Source organism: Tauraco erythrolophus, chromosome 25, assembly GCF_009769465.1.
Source record: "Tauraco erythrolophus isolate bTauEry1 chromosome 25, bTauEry1.pri, whole genome shotgun sequence".
Taxonomy (NCBI): domain Eukaryota; kingdom Metazoa; phylum Chordata; class Aves; order Musophagiformes; family Musophagidae; genus Tauraco; species Tauraco erythrolophus.
In genome coordinates this window covers 5,230,657-5,251,423 of record NC_141489.1, presented here as the reverse complement: position 1 = coordinate 5,251,423, position 20,767 = coordinate 5,230,657, and the positions used below count along the sequence as shown (strand labels likewise).

The 20,767-nt window shown below is 56.8% G+C and overlaps 2 protein-coding genes across 3 annotated transcripts in view; one reads left to right on the top strand and one right to left on the bottom strand.

Moving 5' to 3' along the window:
* The window catches only part of MYO1D (myosin ID), a 171,542-nt gene extending 157,782 nt beyond the window's left edge, over positions 1-13,760 (top strand). The window contains exon 22 of one of the 2 annotated variants that reach the window (XM_086626387.1): positions 13,604-13,760. In XM_086626387.1, coding sequence (XP_086482513.1) covers positions 13,604-13,760 — 157 coding nt within the window. The remainder of the gene's footprint in view (positions 1-13,603) is intronic. The other variant, XM_086626388.1, reaches the window with a different exon arrangement.
* Positions 13,761-18,451: 4,691 nt separating this feature from the next.
* CDK5R1 (cyclin dependent kinase 5 regulatory subunit 1) lies at positions 18,452-19,345 on the bottom strand. The gene has a single exon (XM_086626590.1). It carries the CDS (start codon positions 19,343-19,345, stop codon positions 18,452-18,454), a length of 894 nt encoding a protein of 297 aa, XP_086482716.1.
* Positions 19,346-20,767: the final 1,422 nt, after the last annotated feature.

Sequence of the window (20,767 nt, the reverse complement as noted above, 5' to 3'; positions counted from 1 at the left end):
CTTGCAGGGCAGCATGAATCCATAATATTAAGGAAAACACAGTGAAAGTTTGGTGCTCGTAGGGAATCATCAGGCTTGGAATGGAGAGGAATAGGCTGCCTTTAATCATTAGTCATCGGGTGATATTTTTCAGCTCAGTTCTTTGTTCCGAGGAGTGCCTGTGGCTGATCCCAAGCTCTTGGCAGGTCGGCTGTCACATTGTTTTAGGCTAATGTGCCTGTTCTTGGTCCTTGGAGAGGACGTTGGGACTCCAGAATTAAATTCCTCTTTTTAAATACCTGCGTGGTGCTGCGCGCTGCCGAAAGGACTTTGTCTCCTGACTTCTGAGTGTCGTAACGGAAGGAAAAAAAATCTTTCTTACAAAATCCCCCGTGTCGTTTGTTCTCTCCAGGCTTCACGTCTTCAAACCTGATCCACTCTGACGCTTTCGACCATGACAGTAATGACTTTCCTCCTGCCTGACGGTTGATTAGACCCCAAATGTGTCATTGGGATGCTGGTGTGCTGGTACAGAGGTGATGTCGGTGCTGGTTCTAGCTGGGCTTTCCCGCGTGGACGATTTTATGCGACAGAGTTTTTGAGGCAGTAGAAGCAACTTTTCCTCCATTATAGGAACAGAGGCTCCTCACAGCCCAACCATCCTCTTCCTTCCTGATGTTTCTAAAATCCTCCATTTCCTCCTTAATTTGTCCACCTCATGAGTGCCTGCTGCAGTTATTGCTCTTTCCTTCTCTTTCTGTAATCCAAGTTCTCCTGAATGACCAACTGTCCCCCCTTTTTGACCACCCTGCACTGAGAAGCAGAGGCCAAATTTTCATTTTCTCGAGACTTTAAAACAAAAAAAAACAGTGTTGCTGGGAAGGTTTGGTGCAGACGAGGTGTGTCAGCCCCTGAGAACAGTTGTAAACCCATCCAGACATCGTCCCTCAAATACCTTCTCCCTCTGGGACTCTGCTCATAGCCCGCGGGGATGTTGGCAGCCAAAAAAACCCAATGGACCGAGTCGCTCCGTGATCTGTGTTCTTGTTCCTCGGACCCCGTGTTCTTCTCTTTCAGTAGCACCGACCTTGGTACAATCTGCTCCTCAGCTTCCCTCTGACCCTCTGAGCATCCCTCCCATTTGAAAACCCCTTTCGAAGCCCCACGTACTTCCTTGTCTCTTCAGGCTCCTCCGACAGGCCCTGGCTGTGCTCTTACCCCTGGAAATAAGAGGGGCATAGCAGTTGGTTCAAAAGCCAAAACCTCAGTGCGATGACGGAGCAGTGGAGAGGTCTGTGCCCTGACTCACCCCAACTTATTTCTTCCCTTCCCGTCCATCATCCTCTGCCTTAATCATTCCTCCCTGCCTTGTTCCGCAGGCTCCGGTACGTGTTTTAAACCACCTTTGGTTCGGGAGGTACCTGCCCGGGCGATGCGGTGGAAGGAGACAGGGTGCCGCTGCCGTGGCCCCGCTCTCACCTCCTTCCCTGGCAAACGGCTCCGGAGGAGGTACAGCGTCAGCCCGGGGCAGCGGGAGACCCACCGCCTTCTCCCGAGTCTGCTTTTGGCCGTGGGAAAAGAGGCATTTGTAACGGGTGGGGAGACCTCAGCGAGACTCCCACCATCAGGTTCAAAGCCTGTCGTTAATCGAAGGGTGATTCAGCTTCCTCCGCTCGAATGTCACAGCGCTGGAGAGGAGGAGCCGTCTTCCTCGCTGGCGTAGCGCCGTCTTCCTCGCTGGCGTAGCGCCGGGAGGACCCGAGCACACCCCACCGCCCTGCGGTACAAACCCCTGCCCTGGCGTTCAGGGACGAGCCGGTGGCTGGGGGGGCTGGAGAACCCCGACACTGCTGCCTGAATCCCCGGGGAAATGCCGTCGTGCGTTACTGGTTGCTCATGAAAAAGTGTGACCTGTGATAAAAATCTTGCTTTGTACTGGGAGGGTGAACAGGAACGTCGCTTCTTTCCGGGCGTGCAGGAGAACACAGCACCATAACACCTCTTTTTATTTTTTCTGATGGCATTTTTCTATCCCCTGAAGCTTTAGCTAATTTCTCTTGTCTCTTAGAAAAGGAGAAAAAAAAAAAAAATAGGTTTTCAGATCAGATGGGGAAATAGAGAGGCAGGATTAAGCACAGCTGTTCCAGGGCAGGGGAGCCGAGGAGGGGAGACGTCTCCCGTGCTGGCCGAGCAAGGTTATACCCGCGGCCAGAGGTACGTCCCTCCTTGTCACAAATCTGCCTTTGGGGTCAGATTTTTTTTTTTTTTTGCAGCGTTGCTACTGGACAGAGCGGTCCAGAGGGCCGGGAAGCCGCTGGCATTTTAGCATGATGTCACCTCGTCCTGCACTAAGTAGGTCACGGTGACACTCTGCCTGGAAGTCCTCTGTGCCGGCGCTGCTGCTGTTGCAACGGTGGGCAGCAGGACCAGCCCCAGTAAACTTCAAAAAAAAAACCCTCAGAAAGGGGAATTCACCCCAAATTAGCTCAGACAGGGGTTATCCGGGGTGCACCGAGCCGCAGTCACGGGAGGCAGTAACTGAACCCATCTCTCGTCGCTCTGCAGCAGCCCTGGCGTGGTTGGCTGGCAGGAATGAAGCATCAGATGGGATGAGGAATATCCAGGTTGCTATAGTGACCGGGAGCCGTAGTGCTAAAAGCAGTTGTTCTCCATCCCCCCTCCCCGCGCACACCCGAGCTGCCACACGCCGCGTTCAGAGGCAGCCGGGTGAATTACGCCCGTGCCGACGCCGCGGCGCGGTGCCCAGCGAGTGCACCTGGCGGGGGATGTTCCCCGGGATGTCAGAGCCCTCCCATTAAATTCCCGGCTCCGGCTTTAACGAGCTCAGCGACGATGTGTGCAGAATGTAACGGAGCTGAGCTGGTTGCTGCTCGGCGTCCCACGGGCTGCAGGGCGGGAGCGCGGCCGGGCCGGCTGGGCACGACGATGGCATGGCCGGGCATTCCCAACCCGACGCTTTCGGAGCCATGGGTAGGATGCGACGACTCAACGCCACTTCCCAGCCCGGGGAGAGCCCTGGCACCGTCAGCCTCGTGGCTTTGAGCCCCCGGATCGGGTCATTTCATAGAATCATAGAATCATAGAATGGTTAGGGCTGGAAGGGACCTTCAAAGGTCATCTAGTCCAACCCCCCTGCAAGGAACAGGGATATCTCCAACTAGATCAGGCTGCTCAGGGCCTCATCCAACCTGGCCTTGAACGTCTCCAGGGATGGAGCATCCACCGCCTCTCTGGGCAACCTGTTCCAGTGTTCTACAACTCTCATGGTAAAAAATTTTTTCCTAATATCCAACCTGAATCTACCTCCCTCTATTTTAAAACCATTACCCCTTGTCCTATCACAACTGGCCCTCCTGAACAGCCTCTCCCCATCTTTCCTGTAGGCCCCCTTGAGGTACTGGAAGACCGCTATAAGGTCACCCCGGAGCCTCCTCTTCTCCAGGCTGAACAGCCCCAACTCTTTCAGCCTGTCCTCATAGGAAAGGTGCTCCAGCCCTCTGATCATCTTCGTGGCCTCCTCTGGACCCTCTCCAACTGGTCCATGTCCTTCTTATGTTGGGGACTCCAGAACTGGACGCAATACTCCAAGTGAGGTCTCACGAGGGCAGAGTAGAGGGGGAGAATCACCTCCCTCGACCTGCTGGCCACGCTCCTCTTGATGCAGCCCAGGACGCGGTTGGCCTTCTGGGCCGCAAGAGCACATTGCCGGCTCATATTGAGCTTCTCGTCCACCAGTACTCCCAAGTCCTTCTCCTCAGGGCTGCTCTCGATCCATTCTCCGCCCAGTCTGTATTTGTGCCTGGGATTGCCGTGACCCAGATGTAGGACCTTGCACTTTCCCACAGCTCCGGTGGCATCACAGCCGTCGGTGCCGGCAGAAGCCGAGCTCGTGGCTTCGCCTTAGCGGATTGCCCTCCCGCTTCCGCTTTAACCGTGCCGCCTTCCCGGCAGTGTCACTCACACAGGTCAATCCCAAAGAATGGTTTAAAAAAAAAAAAAAAACAAACCCAAAAGGAGAGAACTTGAAAATCGTACACGCTGTGGGGTTTTTTGTAATGATTTTAGGGGATCTATGAAGCTCAGTGGCAGCTTCCCCCGTTTTGTGACTTCGGATCTCTGCCAGGCTCTAAAAAAATTCACAGCCCTGCACGTAAGCGGGGGGAAAACGGAGTTGCCCATCCGTCGGGATGACTGTGGGTTTGTATCGAGGGGAAACGGCGCGGCAACAGCAGCGCTTTGCCGTGGCGTCGTTCTCCAACGTAACGTGCCTGGCAGCTGTTTCAACCAGTTGGATCCTACAAAATCGTTGCCCCCTTGTAAATTCGAGTGGTAAAGAGAGCTGAATAATCCCATCCTTAGCGTCCTTAGCATCAGCTCCCTGCACCTCACGTTCCTGCAGGACTTGAATAAATACATCCCAGATGTCTGAAACGTGCCGGGTTCCCTTTGAAGTATTTTATATTCCAAAATTTTTTCCTTCCTTAAACTTCCAAAATTCAAGCAGCAGAATTTTATCGGCATCTGCTACCCAGGCCGAGCGCGTCCTTCGGGAAGGGACATCGCGAACGTGGGCAGCGTACGCCCCGACAAATCCGAGTCCGGCGAATTCAGCCCACGGGCTGCTGAGGGTGAGCTCCGGAGCCCAAAAGAAAACGTACGGAAAGATTTTGGCTGCTTCTCGAGCTGCCCGGGAATCGAGATCCGCGATGTCCCAGCCGGGAAGCGGATCTGCGCTCATCTTCCTAAGTGGTCGTATTTTATTGATGTGCTGCCGCATTTGTGATGCGGGATTCTTGGCATAACCCCGTGAAGGAGCCGATGCTCCGCTCGTTCCCTGTCTCCAGCCAAGGACTTTGAGTTGTATTTCTGCCCTAGTGGTTTTTATAAAATATGTAACACTCCAGCGTCCCGCGGCCACGTTTGCTCCTGCTAAAGCAGAAAGCCGGATGAGAGTTGGCTCTCAAAAGCTTTGCCAGGACTCAGAATAGCTGGGAAAATATGACTAATTGGAGGCTTCAGCAGAAGCTGTAGTTCATGTATCAGTGCTGCAGCCCGGGAAGGCTGGTGATGTGTAGAACTGGGTCAGTTTGGGAGAGGAAGGCCGGCGGCATGCGGTGCCGGACCGTAACGTGTATCCATCGGCCTCGGACACTAAATTCCTCCGTTTCTCCAAAACCAAGTAGGGTGGGAACTGACCCACAAAGCACCCCAGAGCCACGTGGGTGGGCGGGGGGAGGATGTTACTCAGCCGTAGAAATTGTTTCTTCCCTAACGAGATCACTCGTTTCATAATTCGGTGCCAGAAGTGGTTTCCGCTCCGTGCAGATGCTGCCAGGGCAGCCCCGGATGATGATTCTCTTCTCGTGTTAGTGCCGAAACCTCACGGGGGTTTGAGAGGATGGAAGCGAGGCCGGTGTCTTCCTTCCTGCCACCCCGCTCCCACCTCCACATGTACCACAAACCCCACGTGTCTCACCCCCAACTCCCCCCATCCTTTCCCTTCCCTCCGCACGGTCGCTTATCGCTGCTCAGTAAATCATAGACTCATGGAATGGGTTGGGTGGGAAGGAACCTTCAAGACCATCCAGTTCCAACCCCCCTGCCATGGGCAAGGACACCCTCCACTACACCAGGTTGCTCAAAGCCCCATCCAACCTGGCCTTGAACACTTCCAGGGATGGGGCAGCCACAGCTTCTCTGGGCAACCTGCTCCAGTGCCTCAGCACCCTCAGAGGGAAGAATTTCATCCTTAGATCCCATCAAAATCTCCCCTCTTTCAGTTCAAAGCCATTGCCCCGTGTCCTGTCACTCCACGCCCTTGTCCAAAGCCCCTCTCCAGCTTTCCTGTAGCCCCGTTAGATACTGGAAGGCAAATTTCCCAGGGATGGAGGAAAGGGGGTGTTAGGGCACATGCCACAGCATGCTTGCAAAGTGATGTCTCAAAACCACTTTTTGGGGCTTTCCCACAAAAAAATATACACAAAAAAGCTGCCTTCAGCTCTGAGGCCCCCAACACAAGAAGGACATGGAGCTCTCGGAGTGGGTCCAGAGGAGGCCACCAAGATGCTCCGAGGGCTGGAGCACCTCTGCTATGGAGACAGGCTGAGAGAGTTGGGGCTGTTCAGCCTGGAGAAGAGAAGGCTCCGGGGTGATGTCTGAGCAGCCTTCCCGTGTGCTCCTGTGGTTCGATGACAATACGAGCTGTCCCCATGGGTGGGGGAGCTGTATGACTGGGACCTGACCCCTATTAACCTGCTTTTTCACTGCTTAGATATTTTATTGGAATCCTGCTGTTACCCCAAGTTCCCGATGAAGAAGAACAGCCCTGGAGAGGGGAGGAGCAGCCCCTGCCCCATCACCCTGGGGATCCTCCTTTGCCCACGCCAACCAAATGGTTTCGTTGGAAGAGACAGAAATATTTTACAGCTCGCTGACTTTCTGGAAAACGCTCTCTGGCTGGTGAGGACGGCTGCACAAAATGCCCCAGTTCCTAAATAAATGAAGAACGAGGCGCAATGCGCCGGCGCTGCTCTGGGACCGCATGACCTTGGGTTCGAGTAGGAAAAAATGCATTTGATGAACGCGAGAGCCAAATGTTTATCGGATTAGGTTTACACCTCAGCGAGAGGGGAAGGAAGAGACCTGGATCTACCGCAGGCACATCATGGAAAAAAAGCCCATCAGTGTTGTGGCAGCTGCTGTCTTCTGAGGAAAGTGGCTTTTATGGTTCAGACATGAATAAAAGGAACCGTCTTGGTGCACCGGCCGGACGCCGGCAGACCGGAGTATTAATAACTGACTTTGCTTTTGCCTTCCCTCGAGCCGTATGCAGCGCTTCTCGCTGGGCATATACAGGTGTTAAGAAATGTTGTTTCTCATGAAAAGGGCAAAAATAGAGTTTGACGTAACCCGCGGTGCCGGCGTAACCCGCGGTGCCCCACGGTTCCCAAACCGAAGGCGAGCGGCTCTGCGGTTGGCACTGGTAAACAGATGCCAGCGTGAGCCGCGGAGAAGAGCGACACTTGGGCATGGCTGAGCCAGAAAGGATCGAAAGCTGCTTTTTAAGTGGAGCGGTTGAGTTTTCAGGGGAACACCGTGGGGTTGCAGTTTGTAGCCTGGTCCTTCTCTTGCAGACTAAAAATATCGCTTTTGAAAAGCCCCTTCTTCCAGCTTCTGCGGTGATTTGCCCGAGTGTAGACTACAAGGTACAGAGCTCTCTTAGAAATAAGTGGTAAATGTTTGCTGGTTTCGAAAGCTGGAAAAAAATTCACAGTATCAAGTGTCCCTCGACTGCAGATAATTTGGAAAAAATCACACAGTGAGAAAGGACCTGTCAGAGCCGCGTTTAACTCAGCTGACCTTTCTTGGCATTAAAATGCCTGGAGGACTTGTTCTGACCTTCCACTATGGAAATCTGCCTTTCGATCCTGACTCGAGAGCGCCTTTATTCATAGAATCATAGAATCATAGAATGGTTAGAGCTGGAAGGGACCTTCAAAGGTCATCTAGTCCAACCCCCCTGCAAGGAACAGGGATATCTCCAACTAGATCAGGTTGCTCAGGGCCTCGTCCAACCTGGCCTTGAATGTCTCCAGGGATGGAGCATCCACCACCTCTCCTTGGTAGTCTCTCTCCTCCATAGCTTTGCTCCATCTTAGTGTCCAACCTCCGCCAAGAACACCTGGTACGGAAGAGCTCTATGCCACCAACGACCCTGCGGCTCTAAAAAGTAAGGAGCAGTTTGAGAGAACATCCTGTTTGTCTCGTGCTTCCGCCGCGTGAGACCTCAGAGAGGGTTTCGCAAGGTGGAGTTTCGAAAACCCCGTCGCGGTTCAGGATGTCGTTGGTCCCTTGGGTGCGCGTGCGGGTAACACAGCACGCGTGGCATGAATGGCGGGCGACCTCCCGCGCGTGTTCATCCCCCATCGAGCCGCCTGCTCTTGAGTTACGAGCAGAGAGGAATGATTTGCACCTGAAAATGGGTCCCAGTTGATCTCCTCACTCTGGACTTCTCGAGGGTGGTAACCAAACCCATGGGATGGAGAGTGCTGCCCGCTGCAGCTTCAGGGCTGCGCTGAAAATGGACCTTTGGATGGAGGAAGATTGCCTTTGGTGGTGCTAATACAGCCCAGCAGCCAGCACGAGGAGGCAAAGAGGGTGTTATATTATTGTCTCGGGTACACAAGCTAGTAAATCATTGCTTGTAACCTCCTGGAGCTCCGTGAGCCAGGGTGTTTTAATAAGAGCCGGATGGGAAAAGGTGTTTCTCCCTCTGATGGATGAAACGTGCTGAGGAGTCACAGGGGTGACGCTGTCAAAACCATCCAAGTCTTACTTAGGGGAATTTATGCTCCAAGTGTGTAAATCTCTTCTGGAGGTGGGACCCGGTGCTTTGAAGCTGAGCACACTTCAAATGTTACGGCCCTCCCGAGAGGAAACGGCAGAGCGGAGAAGATGAAGCGTGCCGGAGCGCCGGCAGCCCGCGGGCTCTGAGCTCCTGCAGCAGGACGTCTCCCTCCCTGGAATGAAATATCCACCCCAGATGATTTACTCGTGACACCCCTCGTGCCGTGGCTCCCCGGGCACGGCGCTGGTGGCAGCCGATGACACGGACCGTGGACTGTGGACCAGGGACCGCGCCGGTCCTGCGCACGGAGCGGCTCTCCCGGCGCCGTGCCGCGCTCCTCGCTCGAAGCCGAGAGGCTCCAGCCGGGGTGGTACAAACACACGAGGTTTCAGGGCAGGTTTGGTGCTTGTTGAAAAACTAAACAGTCCAAATTTTGTCTCTGTTTAAGCCGTTGCGGGGTTAATTTTCACGGTGAGAGCTGTAGCTTTCCCTCTGAGCCCTGATATCCCCCGTATCGTTGTCCTGCAAGTTGCAGAAAACCCGGAGTGCTCAGACGAGATAGATGCCCCATCCCTCCCCTGGCAGACCCGCGGCCGGCGCCGCCAGCCGGCGTGAAACCCTCCCGCAGAACACACTTATCTGCCCCAAAAACCCGGCACCTGCTGCCCCTCAGATACGTAAATGTTTATTACCCATGTCATGGCCGAGGCCGTTTCACACCCTGCTCCGTTTTTCTCACCTCGATGCCACCCGGTAGCCGCAAGTGCCGCAGCCCGGAGCGAGCCACGGCCGCCAGATCACACGTGGCCTGGAAAACCCTTGTAACCCACCAGGAAATTCTCGGTATTACTGGTTGTCTCCTTGGCAGTCGTTAGGCAGCAGAGTCCTGAAAGCTGCTTTTTTTTTTTTTTTAGGGCTCTCTAGTTTCTCTCTCCCCTTCTTAACGTCTTTTCTTGCTGCAGAATAGAGCTGCTGCCTTTTTGGTTTCTTTTTTATAGCCTCCCCTCATCTGTCAGCCTTTTTATTTTCATTTGTTGTCATCGCTGAACCCCTCAAAGGCTGCAGCCGGTGTCCAGATGGGACCGCCCCGCGGACTTAGATAAGGTGTTACCATTTTTTTTTGGTACTCTCCATCCTGCTCCTGATGCTTCCCAACATCTTGTTTGCAGCTGTGGCTTCTCTTGACGTCTTAACCAAGCAGTCGGCAGCGATGCCTGCCTTTCCAGAAAGGGCCTTGATCTAAAATCTGGAAAGCTTTGATCGTTTCATAAAGTCCCCACTGGAACACATCCCGTTCGGTTTATTACCGCTGAGCCCTCGTTTCCCGCTGGATCACATCCATTGAAATCCCTCTGGTTTGTTGTTGGGAAAATCAGGCACTTTATTGTATTCGGCTTTACCGTCTTCTACCAAATTTTGCTTCCTAAAAAGAACTTTAGGAAGCTGGAGAGGGGCTTTGGACAAGGACGTGTAGCGGTGGAACAAGGGGCAATGGCTTTGAACTGGAAGAGGAGAGATTTCCATGAGATCTAAGGAAGAAATTCTTCCCTCTGAGGGTGGTGAGGCACTGGCACAGGTTGCCCACAGAAGCTGTGGCTGCCCCATCCCTGGAAGTGTTCAAGGCCAGGCTGGATGAGGCTTTGGGCAACCTGGTGTAGTGGAAGGTGTCCCTGCCCATGGCAGGGGGGTAGGAACTGGATGGTCTTTGAGGTCCCTTCCAACCCAAACCATTCGATGATTCCATGAACTTACTCCCTGCTCCGTGATTGCGTTAGCTCCATCCACAGGCAGGCAGCACCTCATTTAAAGACCCCATTTAACAAAAATCTGCTTAAACTGCCCATTCCTCCCATCTTCCCAACCCTGTGGACGATGGGGCTGCACCTCTGGAGCACCCCAGCCCGCAGTCGGGTACCGCTGTCCCTGAGAGCGCGGGCCCGGCTCTCCGCAGCCCGCCATCCTTCCCGACGGAGCTCACAGCTGCAAATGGAGAATATCTCACTGGCGAGTGTTTTGCTGGATTTTCACGCCTTTACAGCTCCTTGCGAAGCATTCCAGGTCACCTGGGTTTGCTCTGGAGCATCTCGACTGTTTAACATTTATTTACCAACACATTTATTTAGCAAAGACCCTTACACCGCTGTCTTTGCAGAAGCTCCCTCTGATCCTTCTCCACTTTTTCCCTTCCCCGTTTTGCTTCCCACCACTTAGAGGCAACATCATAGATGCTTTTGCGTTATCAGCAGCGCTGACAGATGTCTGTGGCCATTTACGCGCTACTTGGCTTGTGTTTTCCCTGAGGTCCTGGATTAAATGCTCAGTCAAAACTCTAATCTTTCATGGGCCAGTAGTCTGCTGCCACTCGGAGTCATCCCTTCTCCTCTCGTTTCCCTTTTGCCAGCGTTTGCCCCGGTGTCTCATCGGCTCGTGCGGTGTTTCGAACGCCGCTCTCAATCCCGGATGCCGTTCGTGCGATGTTCGCGGTGCTTTGCACACGCATGTGCTCACACCCAGAGCTGTTAGCCGTTAACGACTCTTAACGAACAGGCGATGAGCGAAGTGAGCAGGTTAAGGCAGTTGGCATGCGATGGTGGTTTGGAGCAGATGATGGAGGAGAAGTCACCCAGTGCCGCAGAGTTCACTGGGCCGTGAAATCCAGAGAGCAAAGAGAAGCCCCTGCCCTCACAATCAGCATAGACCAGGAGATCCAAGAAGGACATGGAGCTGTTGGAGCAGGTTGCTCAGAGAAGCTGTGGCTGCCCCATCCCTGGAAGCGTTCAAGGCTGGGTTGGATGGGGCTTTGGGCAACCTGGTGTAGTGGAAGGTGTCCCTGTCCATGTGCCTCAGCACCCTCAGAGGGAAGAATTTCTTCCTTAGATCTCCTGAAAATCTCCCCTCTGTCAGTTTAAATCCATTGCCCCGTGTCCTGTCACTACACGCCCTTGTCCAAAGCCCCTCTCCAGCTTTCCTGGAGCCCCTTTAGGCACTGGAAGGTGCTGGAAGGTCTCCCTGGAGCTTTCTCTTCTCCAGGCTGAACAGCCCCAACTCTCTCAGCCTGTCTCCATAGCAGAGGTGCTCCAGCCCTCGCATCATCTTGGTGGCCTCCTCTGGACCTGCTCCAACAGCTCCATGTCCTTCTGATGCTGGGGCCCCCAGAGCTGAACGCAGCACTGCAGGGGGGTCTCAGGAGAGCAGAGCAGAGGGGCAGAATCCCCTCCCTCGCCCTGCTGCCCATGCTGCTCTGGATGCAGCCCAGGACACGGTTGGCTTTCTGGGCTGCCAGCGCACGGTGCTGGCTCATGGTGAGCTTCTCATCCACCAGCACTCCCAAGTCCTTCTCCTCAGGGCTGCTCTCAATCCATTCTCCTCCCAGCCTGTCCTTGTGCTTGGGATTGCCCCGACCCACGTGCAGGACCTTGCACTTGGCCTTGTTGAACTTCATTAGGTTCTCGCAGCCCCACCTCTCCAGCCTGTCCAGGTCCCTCTGGATGGCATCCCTTCCCTCTGGTGCGTCCACACCACCACACAGCTCGGTGTCATCAGCAGTCTTGCTGCGGGTGCACTTAATCCCCCCATCCACCTAATTTCCACACCCTCCTGCATGTGGTCAAAATTCAGGTTAATGACATTCCTCTTGCTTGGTTCGAGCTCCTTATCCCCGTGCAAAAGGTCAACGGCGCTTGACTATTGACAGCGCCAGCCCCTCTGTCTTCTCACCGATAATTTGACGAGGGCTGTGGGAGAGGAGAAGGAAAGTCGTTGGGCTGATCCGCGTTACAGGCGCTTGATGCTAAACCCGCCGTCCCAGCACGTGACGGCCGGAATCTCCGAGAGGCTCCTCTGCGTCTGCGGCTCCTTCTGCTAAGACACGGTAAAAATAGCAAACTAAGCGGGGATTTGCGCCCCGAGTCACCGAGGCGAGAGTAAATCAGTATTAAATACCTGGGACAACGTGCGGGCTCGGCGCGCTGCTGCTCTGCCTCCGCCCCGTTGGCCAAAGTGCCTTCGTTATGTCGCTTACGGGCTGTGACGGGGCTCAAACGGTCTCAAAAAAGGGAAAAACAATGGGCTGCGTGGGTGAAAATAATGTACCAAGGAAAGCGAGGCAAGACCTCGGGTCTGGGAGGGAAACGCTGCGAAATAGAAACGCGGCACGTCCACCTCGGGGTGTTCAGAGCATCGAGGGAGGCGGTGGGGTTGATGCCGCCGAGTCTTCAAACCACTCGATATTGTACTAGGAAATGCTGGAAATGCAGGAATTTGAAGTGTGGGTGAGATTGCGGGAGAGATTTCCCAAAGGCCAAGTCCCTGAGTATCTCTTCCCACTTTCCCAGGCTGCTGGTGGCCCAGATGGGGACGGATCTGCTGCAGGTGCTTCTCCTCCTGACTCAGTCTGCTGCCTCACGGTGCTGGTCCAAAGGGCTGGAGCTGGTGCAGCAGCACGGCTGCATCTCGTCTCCATCGCCAGCCTGAGGGAGCAGAAAGTTATTTGTGAGATGAAATCGTGGCTTTTCTGGCCTTTAGCCAAGGGAGACGTCCTTCCCGGCCATCCCTGTCTCAGCTGGGGCAGAGATGGGCAGCAATCTGGCCATGCTGTCCTGATGTCCCCCGCTGGCAGTGACCCAACCAGCCAAGGGAAATCTAATTTGGGGAGTGGGGGGGGGGCAGAATCCCAGAACGGTTTGGGTTGGAAGGGACCTTCAAGATCATCTAGTTCCAGCCCCCCTGCTGTGGGCAGGGACACCTTCCACTACACCAGGTTGCCCAAAGCCTCATCCAACCTGGCCTGGAACACTTCCAGGGATGGGGCAGCCACAGCTTCTCTGAGCAACCTGGTCCAGTGCCTCAGCACCCTCAGAGGGAAGAATTTCTTCCTAATATCCAGTCTAAATCTACCGTCTTCCAGTTTAAAGCCGTTGCCCCGTGTCCTGTCACTACACGTTCATGCCAAAAGAAACTCCTGATTCCACTGGTGAGGATCATTTTTAGCACCAAAGCTTCGTTGAAGGGTTAAAAAGCTGAGGGAGGGTTTGCAGTGACTCTGCTGAAGTCCAGGGGCCAGCTGACCGCAGTTTGTCTGTCTGTCTGTCTGTCTGTCTGCCTTCGAGTTCAAATCGAACGCCCCTACTGGTGACTTGGAGCCCTTTCCCTCTCCCAGCGCGGAACGAGGGATCCATCCTGGCCATCCGAGGGATCCATCCTGGCCATCCGAGGGGTGCCCTCGCCTGACTCTTCTCTCCCCTTTTTCCCCCGCAGTGAGAAACGCGCTCTGCACGTCAGCGTCACCAACCCGGTCCAGTGCAGCCTCCACGGGCGGAAATGCACCGTTTCCGTGGAAACCAAGATTAACCAATCCCAACCGGATTTCACCAAACATCGGTCCGGTTTCATCCTCTGCGTGCCGGGGAATTAGCGTGTCCCCCCCCCTCCCTCCGCTTGGCGCGGCGAGCCCGGAGAGCGCGGGAGCGAGCGGAGGAAAGACGGACGGGGGCTTCGATCGCCCTCCCGGCGCCTTGGACTTCCCGAGGGATGAGTCTGGAGCTGCTCGGCCGGGACTCTCCCTAAAGCCAGAGGTTTGGCAAAGGCGCCTTCAGGAGAGGGTTTGACTACCGCACGCAACGAAGGCTTGAAATAGCCGGTGACCTGTGTCCGTCTTCAAAACCAGGCCGGAATATCAGGAAAGTGCTTCTGAATTAGTCCAAAAAAAGCATTTCTCGGTACTTACACCTTTTCCCACATCGATTCCTAAACCCCCTCCACTATTCCCTTCTGCGTTTTGGGGTTTTTTTGTGTCTTTTTTTTTTGCAATATTATGCAGCCTCCAACGGGAGGAACCAAAGATGCCTGGCTCAGGGAGTCCGATCTGGTAAGACGGAATCCTGACGGAACCAGAGCCAGGTGTGGAAGGGAAGGCAGGTGTCCCACGCCAGGGAGCTGCTCCGCGCTCTTCCAGCCCTGCCGACACGCACCGAGCTGGGCCGGGACATGGACACGCACCTCTAGACTTGCTGCTTCCCTGCCCGGACCTCATTAACCCATCACGGCACCGTGGCTGGAGACAGGTCCACCAGCAGAAGGAGAGTGGGATTCACAGTGCAGCGGGTTTATTTTTTTGAATTTTTGTAATCCTGCATTGCTTTTGCCTTAATTACCCTCTCCAATAACCTAAATTCCGGTGGGTTCCCATTTGGACCGAGTGGCCTTGTTGAATTTTTTTAGATGCTCCACGTGGCTTCGTGATAGTCCCGGCGCTGAGGTTCAGGGAGGGCTGCCGGGGGGTTATCCCAGAACCACGCGGAGCCTGGATGGAGGGGCCGAGGCCGCGGCTCCTTCGCTTTGCACTATGGACCACAACCTCCGAGCGCGGCCGGGCGCGCGGCAGCAGCGCGACCCCGACGGCGGACATCATAGAATCATAGAATGGTCAGGGCTGGAAGGGACCTTCAAAGGTCATCTAGTCCAACCCCCCTGCAAGGAACAGGGCTATCCCGGAGGGTCCCTTCAAAGCATTTTCCTGGCGCTTCCCGGCTGCGGGAGCCGTTCCTCGGCTCGTCCGGCGACAGCGCGTCTCCCCGGCACGTGTCTGCCCGGCTCGGATAACGCGAGCTCGGCGGTCACGGAAGGGCCGTGTCCACTAACGAGCCTTTTATTCCCACTGCACGGGGGCTGCTCCGGTGGGTTTGAGGGGGGGGAGGCCGCGTGACGGCGCGGGGCTGTCGGGATTACGCGTACGGAGTCCTGGCGCTGCTGGTCAGGTCAGGATTTCCAGGGAGGAGGGGGGTGTCTGCACAGTGACCCCCCACCTCGGGGACCGCCGGGCTCCAACCCAGCGAACAGGGAGCGTGTGTGTCATCAGGGATGGGAAAGCCTGGAAGGGCTCTTGGCCTGACGCCCGGTTAACGAAAGGCCCCCGAAGCCGTGCCGCGGACATGGGGAGCCGGGATGGGCCACCGCGGCCCCTGTGCCCGGCCACCACCACCGAGACCCGCGGTGAGGGGTTCCTCGAGCACAGAGCCGCTCCAGAGCTGGATTTTAGTGGGATGAGCTAAATCCCTCCTGTGGTCTTTGCCGGGGAGGCCCCACGCCGGAGCCTTCCCGTACATGTGGTCCCCGGCCTCGGCCCAGCCCCTACCAGCATCCCGGCGCCGCATCCCAACCACCGGCACTTGCTCCCCAGTAAGCAGCTCTGGGAGCCGGCGAGCTGTGCCGGAGGGTTCTGTGCATCGGGTCCGCTCCAAATCCTGGGGAAGAAGCTCTTCCAGACGCTGACAAACACACATCACCCACTGCTGCGGCCGGTGGGACCCTGGAGGTGACGTCCCACCCAGGCGGCAGCGGCTTGGGACCACCGAGGCCCCTCCGCCTCCTCGGATGATCCCAGCAAGGCCAACGGTGACGCCGCGGGACACCCCGGCTCCTGTTTGCACCCTCCCGGAGAAGCAGCAGGAGGAAGATTCCCCACCGCCGCGGTGCCTTTCTATTTGCACTTCCCGCTTTTTACATCTCCTCGTCCAAATGTGTCGTGTGTGGCGTGTCGTGTCCCCCCCCCGGTAACACTAACCCGTAGGCAGAGAGTTAATCAGCACTTTTATCCGCTGTCCCTCCAACGAAATGGTCGTATCGGATCACGATGGGCGGCAACAAATCGCAGGGTTGGGAAATTTCCGACGCTACGAGCTGGCAATATTGTATGTGATGAAATGTGTCTATAAACTATATTATCTGTTCCTGCTCCGGTTTTATATATAATTATATATATATATAAATATATAAAAAATATATATATATTCCTGTTTTTTCCCATAAATTAACTATTTCTAAATTGAATTTCGATTTTCAGCCTGAGGCGATAATGCAATGAACCTTTTTTTTTTTTTTTAAATTGCTGATATTTTAATGTGTAAAAGAGCAGAAAAAAAAAAAAAAACACCCTACTATAACGGACCTGGGGTTTTGTTTACATAATTCACTGTAATAAATAAATAAAATAAAATTAAATTAAAAAAACACAACAATTAGTTGCCTCCCACTATGGCGTTGCCAGTTTCCGACCGGCGCGGTGACTCGGGGAAGATGATCCCCGTGATGGATGGATGGATGGATGGATGGATGGATGGATGGACGGACGGATGGAGAGTGGAGTTTTGGCGTCCCACTAACTCCGTTTTCCGCCCCTCGCGTGGCGGGTCCGACGCTCTGCCGGCGCCGGTGCCCGGCGCAGGGGTGACCCCGGTGCCCGGAACGTGCTTAAACCCCGCGGCCGCGGTAAACCCCGGCGTTCGTCACGGCAAATCCAATTTCCCACCGTGGCCAAGGGGGTGTCGGAGGTTGGGGGAGGCGCAGAAAAGACTCCGCCACGAACGGCTGCCGTGTAATGGATGGTCAGTGCATTTTTATTTAATCAGCACAGTACAAAAATAAATAAAAATAAGGGGGAGGGGGATTAAATTACAGGCACACTGAGCCCCATGACACAGTCGGTCAGGTTATAAACCACACATACTTACAAACACACTATACACATACATACAAAATGAGACAAATATAAATTAATTAACAATACCCACCAATTTGGTCAACAAAGAGCTACGGAAGAGATTGCACTAAAAAAACGAACGTACACATGTCTCGTTAGCGGGGTCCAATGTACAGCGATGAAGAGCTTCAAGTGAAAAATCAAAACCAAAATTGCAAAAAATCAAAATAAATGGCACGTTATTTCTCCCTCTCGTTTCCAAGTTCAACGCCCGATGGACCAGAACTAAACTAGAACGGTGCACACGGAGGAAAAAAAATAAAATAATTAAAAAAATAAAAATAAAACCCAAAATAAACTTATCAGTCCCCAGGCCTGATAAGGGAACACCAGCTCAAGACTGCGGAATCGGGGTGGTGTCGGGTCTTTGTGCATGGGTGTCATTTTTACAGCCGTCTCTCGTTAAGGTTTTTCTTTCAATTAATATTTTTTTGTGTGTTTTTTTCCTTTTTTTTTTTTAATCGTTGAAGACACAAAATGCTCCTGTTTGCATGCGCAATACCACTGTAAAAGCAACAATGAAAGAATAAAGAAGGGTTTTTCTTTTTTTTTTTTTGTTCTCTCCCCCCCTTAGGTTAGTAGTTTGTTTTTCTTTTTTTTGTGGTTTTTTTTCTTCGTTTTTTTTTCCTTTTTTTGTTCTAAAAGTATTCATATAGCAGCATGTAGATTCTTTCCTTGCTTGCACACTCAAGTAGATCCTTTACACAATACTCATGATCAGTGCACGATGGGAACAAGACATTTCACATTGATGTCGTGATACAGTAGCGGTTATTTCCCTTAACCCAGACCCGCTCGGGAAATTCGAGTCTCTTCAAAGAAAATAAATAAAGGGGAGGGAGGAGGCGGGGAAGGGAAGGGGGGGGGAAGGGCCGGGGGTCCCCGGGCCGTGTCCGCGTCTCTGTCCCGTTACCGGCTGCTCCGGCGCCGGTAAGTCACGATCGGCCCCGTTCAGCCGCCTCCGGTGGAGCCTTTAGAGCATTTTTTTTTTTCGTGGGTTGGTTTTTTTTTCGTTTGTTTTTCCTCCTTCCCCGCCCCCCCCCCAACCTGGTCTTTGTCTCGGTGATGCGGTGCCCGGTCCCGCACCCGGGGCTGCAGCCGCCGCCCGCCCGCGGAGCCCCGCTCTGCTCCGCTCCCCCACCCGCGGGGTCGGGGGGTGTCGGGGGGGCACCCTCGGCTCGGGGGGGGTGTTTCATCCCCCTACACACACACGCGATTTGCTGAAATCAATCCGGTGGCGGAGCCGCAGCATCCCCGGGCCCGCAGGATGCGGAGGGGGCGACGGCTGGAAAGCAGCGGCCCGGAGCGGGGGGAACCGGGGCTCTGCGCTCCGCTCCGGCGGCGGACGATCGTTCCATCCCGTGTGCGTCCGTGTTCCCCCCCGCCCCCCCCTCCCCTGCCCCCCAGGCGGCAGCAACTCCCGCCTTTCCCCGCCTGGAAAAGCCCCCCCCCCTCCCCGGGGAAGCGGCTGGGAGCCGGGCCGGGCCGAGCGAAGCGTGTCCGGAGGTGGCGGGGGGGGGGGGGCCGGGAGCATCCCCGGTGCCCGGCGGGACCAGGCGGGCGGGCGCTCACCGGTCGAGGCCGATGAGCAGCCGACCCTTCTCCTCGGCGCCGCTTTCCTTCTTGAGGTCGGCGAAGACCTGGGTGAAGTAGTGCGGGTCGGCGTTGACCTGCAGCATCTTGGGGCTCATGAGGTCGATGATGGAGAGGCAGCGGTCCCAGAAGGCCTCCTTACAGCTCTCCACCAGGAAGGGCTTGAGCGGGTAGGAGATCTCGTTGCCCATGTAGGAGTAGGAGAGGTACAGGCAGGTGAGCAGCACTGCCTGCAGTTCGTGGTCGGTGGCCACCTCGGCCGAGATGACATCCCGGCAGAGCATGTAGAGGAAGACCACGTTGGCCGGCGTGATGAAGCCCTGGTCCTGCCAGCCCTGCAGCAGCAGCGAGCGGTCCACGGAGCGCAGCCAGAGGACGGGGTCGGTGGGCGAGAGGTGCTTCAGCCGGTAGCAGCGGCGGCAGAGGAACTCGCCCAGGCAGCGCAGCAGCTCGCTGGTGGACGCCTGCACCACGACCCGGCGCGGGGTAGCGGCGGCGGCGGCGGGCGCGGCCGGCGGCGCCTTCTGCGCCGAGGCGAGGGCGGCGGCGGCGGCGGCGGGGGGCGGCGGGGGGGCGAAGGTGGCGAGGTTGGCGCAGGAGAGCGACTTCTTCAGGTTCTCGTTGTTGAGGTGGGTCACGTTGCTCTGGTAGCCGCCGTTGGGCTGCACCTTCTTGGAGCTCTTCTTCTTGGCGGAGACGGCGGCGATGCGCTTCCAGGGCAGCACCGAGATCAGCGAGTGCCGCTTCAGGCCCTTCTCCTTCGCGTTCTTGCTGTTCTGCACCGCCGTGTAGTGCCCCACCGTGGCCGCCCCCTCCTCGAACAGCGGGGCCTTCCGGTAGCTCGGCGACAGCGACAGCACCGTGCCCATGGCGCCGGCCGACCGGCGGGCCCCGCCGCCCGCCCCGGCCCCGGCCCCCGGCGCGGCCCCGCGCTCGCTGCCCGCTCCGCCGCCGCCGCCGCTCAGCGCCGCGCCTCGCCCCGCCCCGCCCCGCCGCCGCGCGCGCTCCCGGCGGCGCAGTGCGCGCCCTCGCCGCCCCGCCCCGCGCCGCCACGTGCGCCTGGCGCGCCGGCGGGAAAGGGGAGGGGTGGGACCGCCCCCTCCCCCCCCCCGCCCCACAGGCCACGCCCCCCCGAGCCGCCCTGAGCGGCTGCAGCCCCGCCCCTACCCGCCCAGGGCCCGCCCCCCGCCGCCCCAACCACGCCCCCACCGCCCTCAGCGGCTGAAGCCCCGCCCCTCTCCCCCTAGGGCCCGCCCCCAGCCCCTCAGGCCACGCCTCTCCGCGCTCCCCTGAACGGCGGCGGCCCCGCCCCTCCCCGCCCAGGCCCCGCCCCCGCCTCGCTGGCCCCGCCCCGCGGGGGTCCCCGGGCGGGAGGAGCCGCCCGCGGTGCCGCCGGCTCGGTCACGGCCCGGGCGGAGCGTACGGAGCCCTCGGCCCCGGGCCGGGCAGCCCGACGGGAAAAAGAAAATTACAAACCGAAGAAAAATATATTGAAAAAATAAATTGAAACTTCAAAACCTCCCTCCGCCGGCCCCGTTACCGGCAGCCCAGCCGGCCCCCGGCTCCCCCCCGCCGCCGCTCAGCGGGTGCCTCATCCAATTCCGGGCCAAACGGGCCGAAGGCACCGGCGTGCGGAAGTGCCCGGGACGGAATTTTAAGGTCTGGGACCGGTTCTGAGCAACACCCCGCCGTGCCCGCGCCCCCCGGTGCCGCGCGGACCACGCTCCCGGGAAAAGCCACCGGCACCACCCAGCTCGGACCCCCCCGCACTGGAACTCGGGGCAGCCCGTTCCCGCAGGGCCGGGAGCAGCGGCGGCCCCGGGGGGAGCAGCCCCGGCCGCCGCAGCCCCGCCGCGCTTCGCACAACCTGTAGCGACACGCAAAGGCGGCTCCGCCGCGGCACGGGCCCCGCCGAAACCCGCCCAGCCCGGCGCTGCCGGGCTCCAGGGCGGTCCCCGGGCATCACCTCCCGCCCTGGGTGACGCTGCTGGCACTAAACCAGGGCAAGGTGTCACCCTGGCACTGCGCTCATCAGGGTTTGGCTCATCACTTCGACCGAGCTCACTGCTAGTCCCAAAAGCCACCACCGCCACCCGGCTGCCTGCCACCTTCCCACGACGCGGAAATCTCCAAAAACCCCCAAAATCTTCCCGTTTCATCGGACACAACTGGCCCCTCACAGCACCCAGGGGACAGAGAACCACCGGGGCAGCAGCAGGGACACGGGAAAGGGCTGTCCCCAAAGCCACCGTGCCCAGGCGGTGCCACCCACCCGGGACGAGCCCGCTGGG

What these genes read in the sequence shown, in the direction of transcription:
- CDK5R1 (XM_086626590.1), bottom strand. Translation starts at nt 19,345, where the DNA reads ATGGGCACGGTGCTGTCGCTGTCGCCGAGCTACCGGAAGGCCCCGCTG.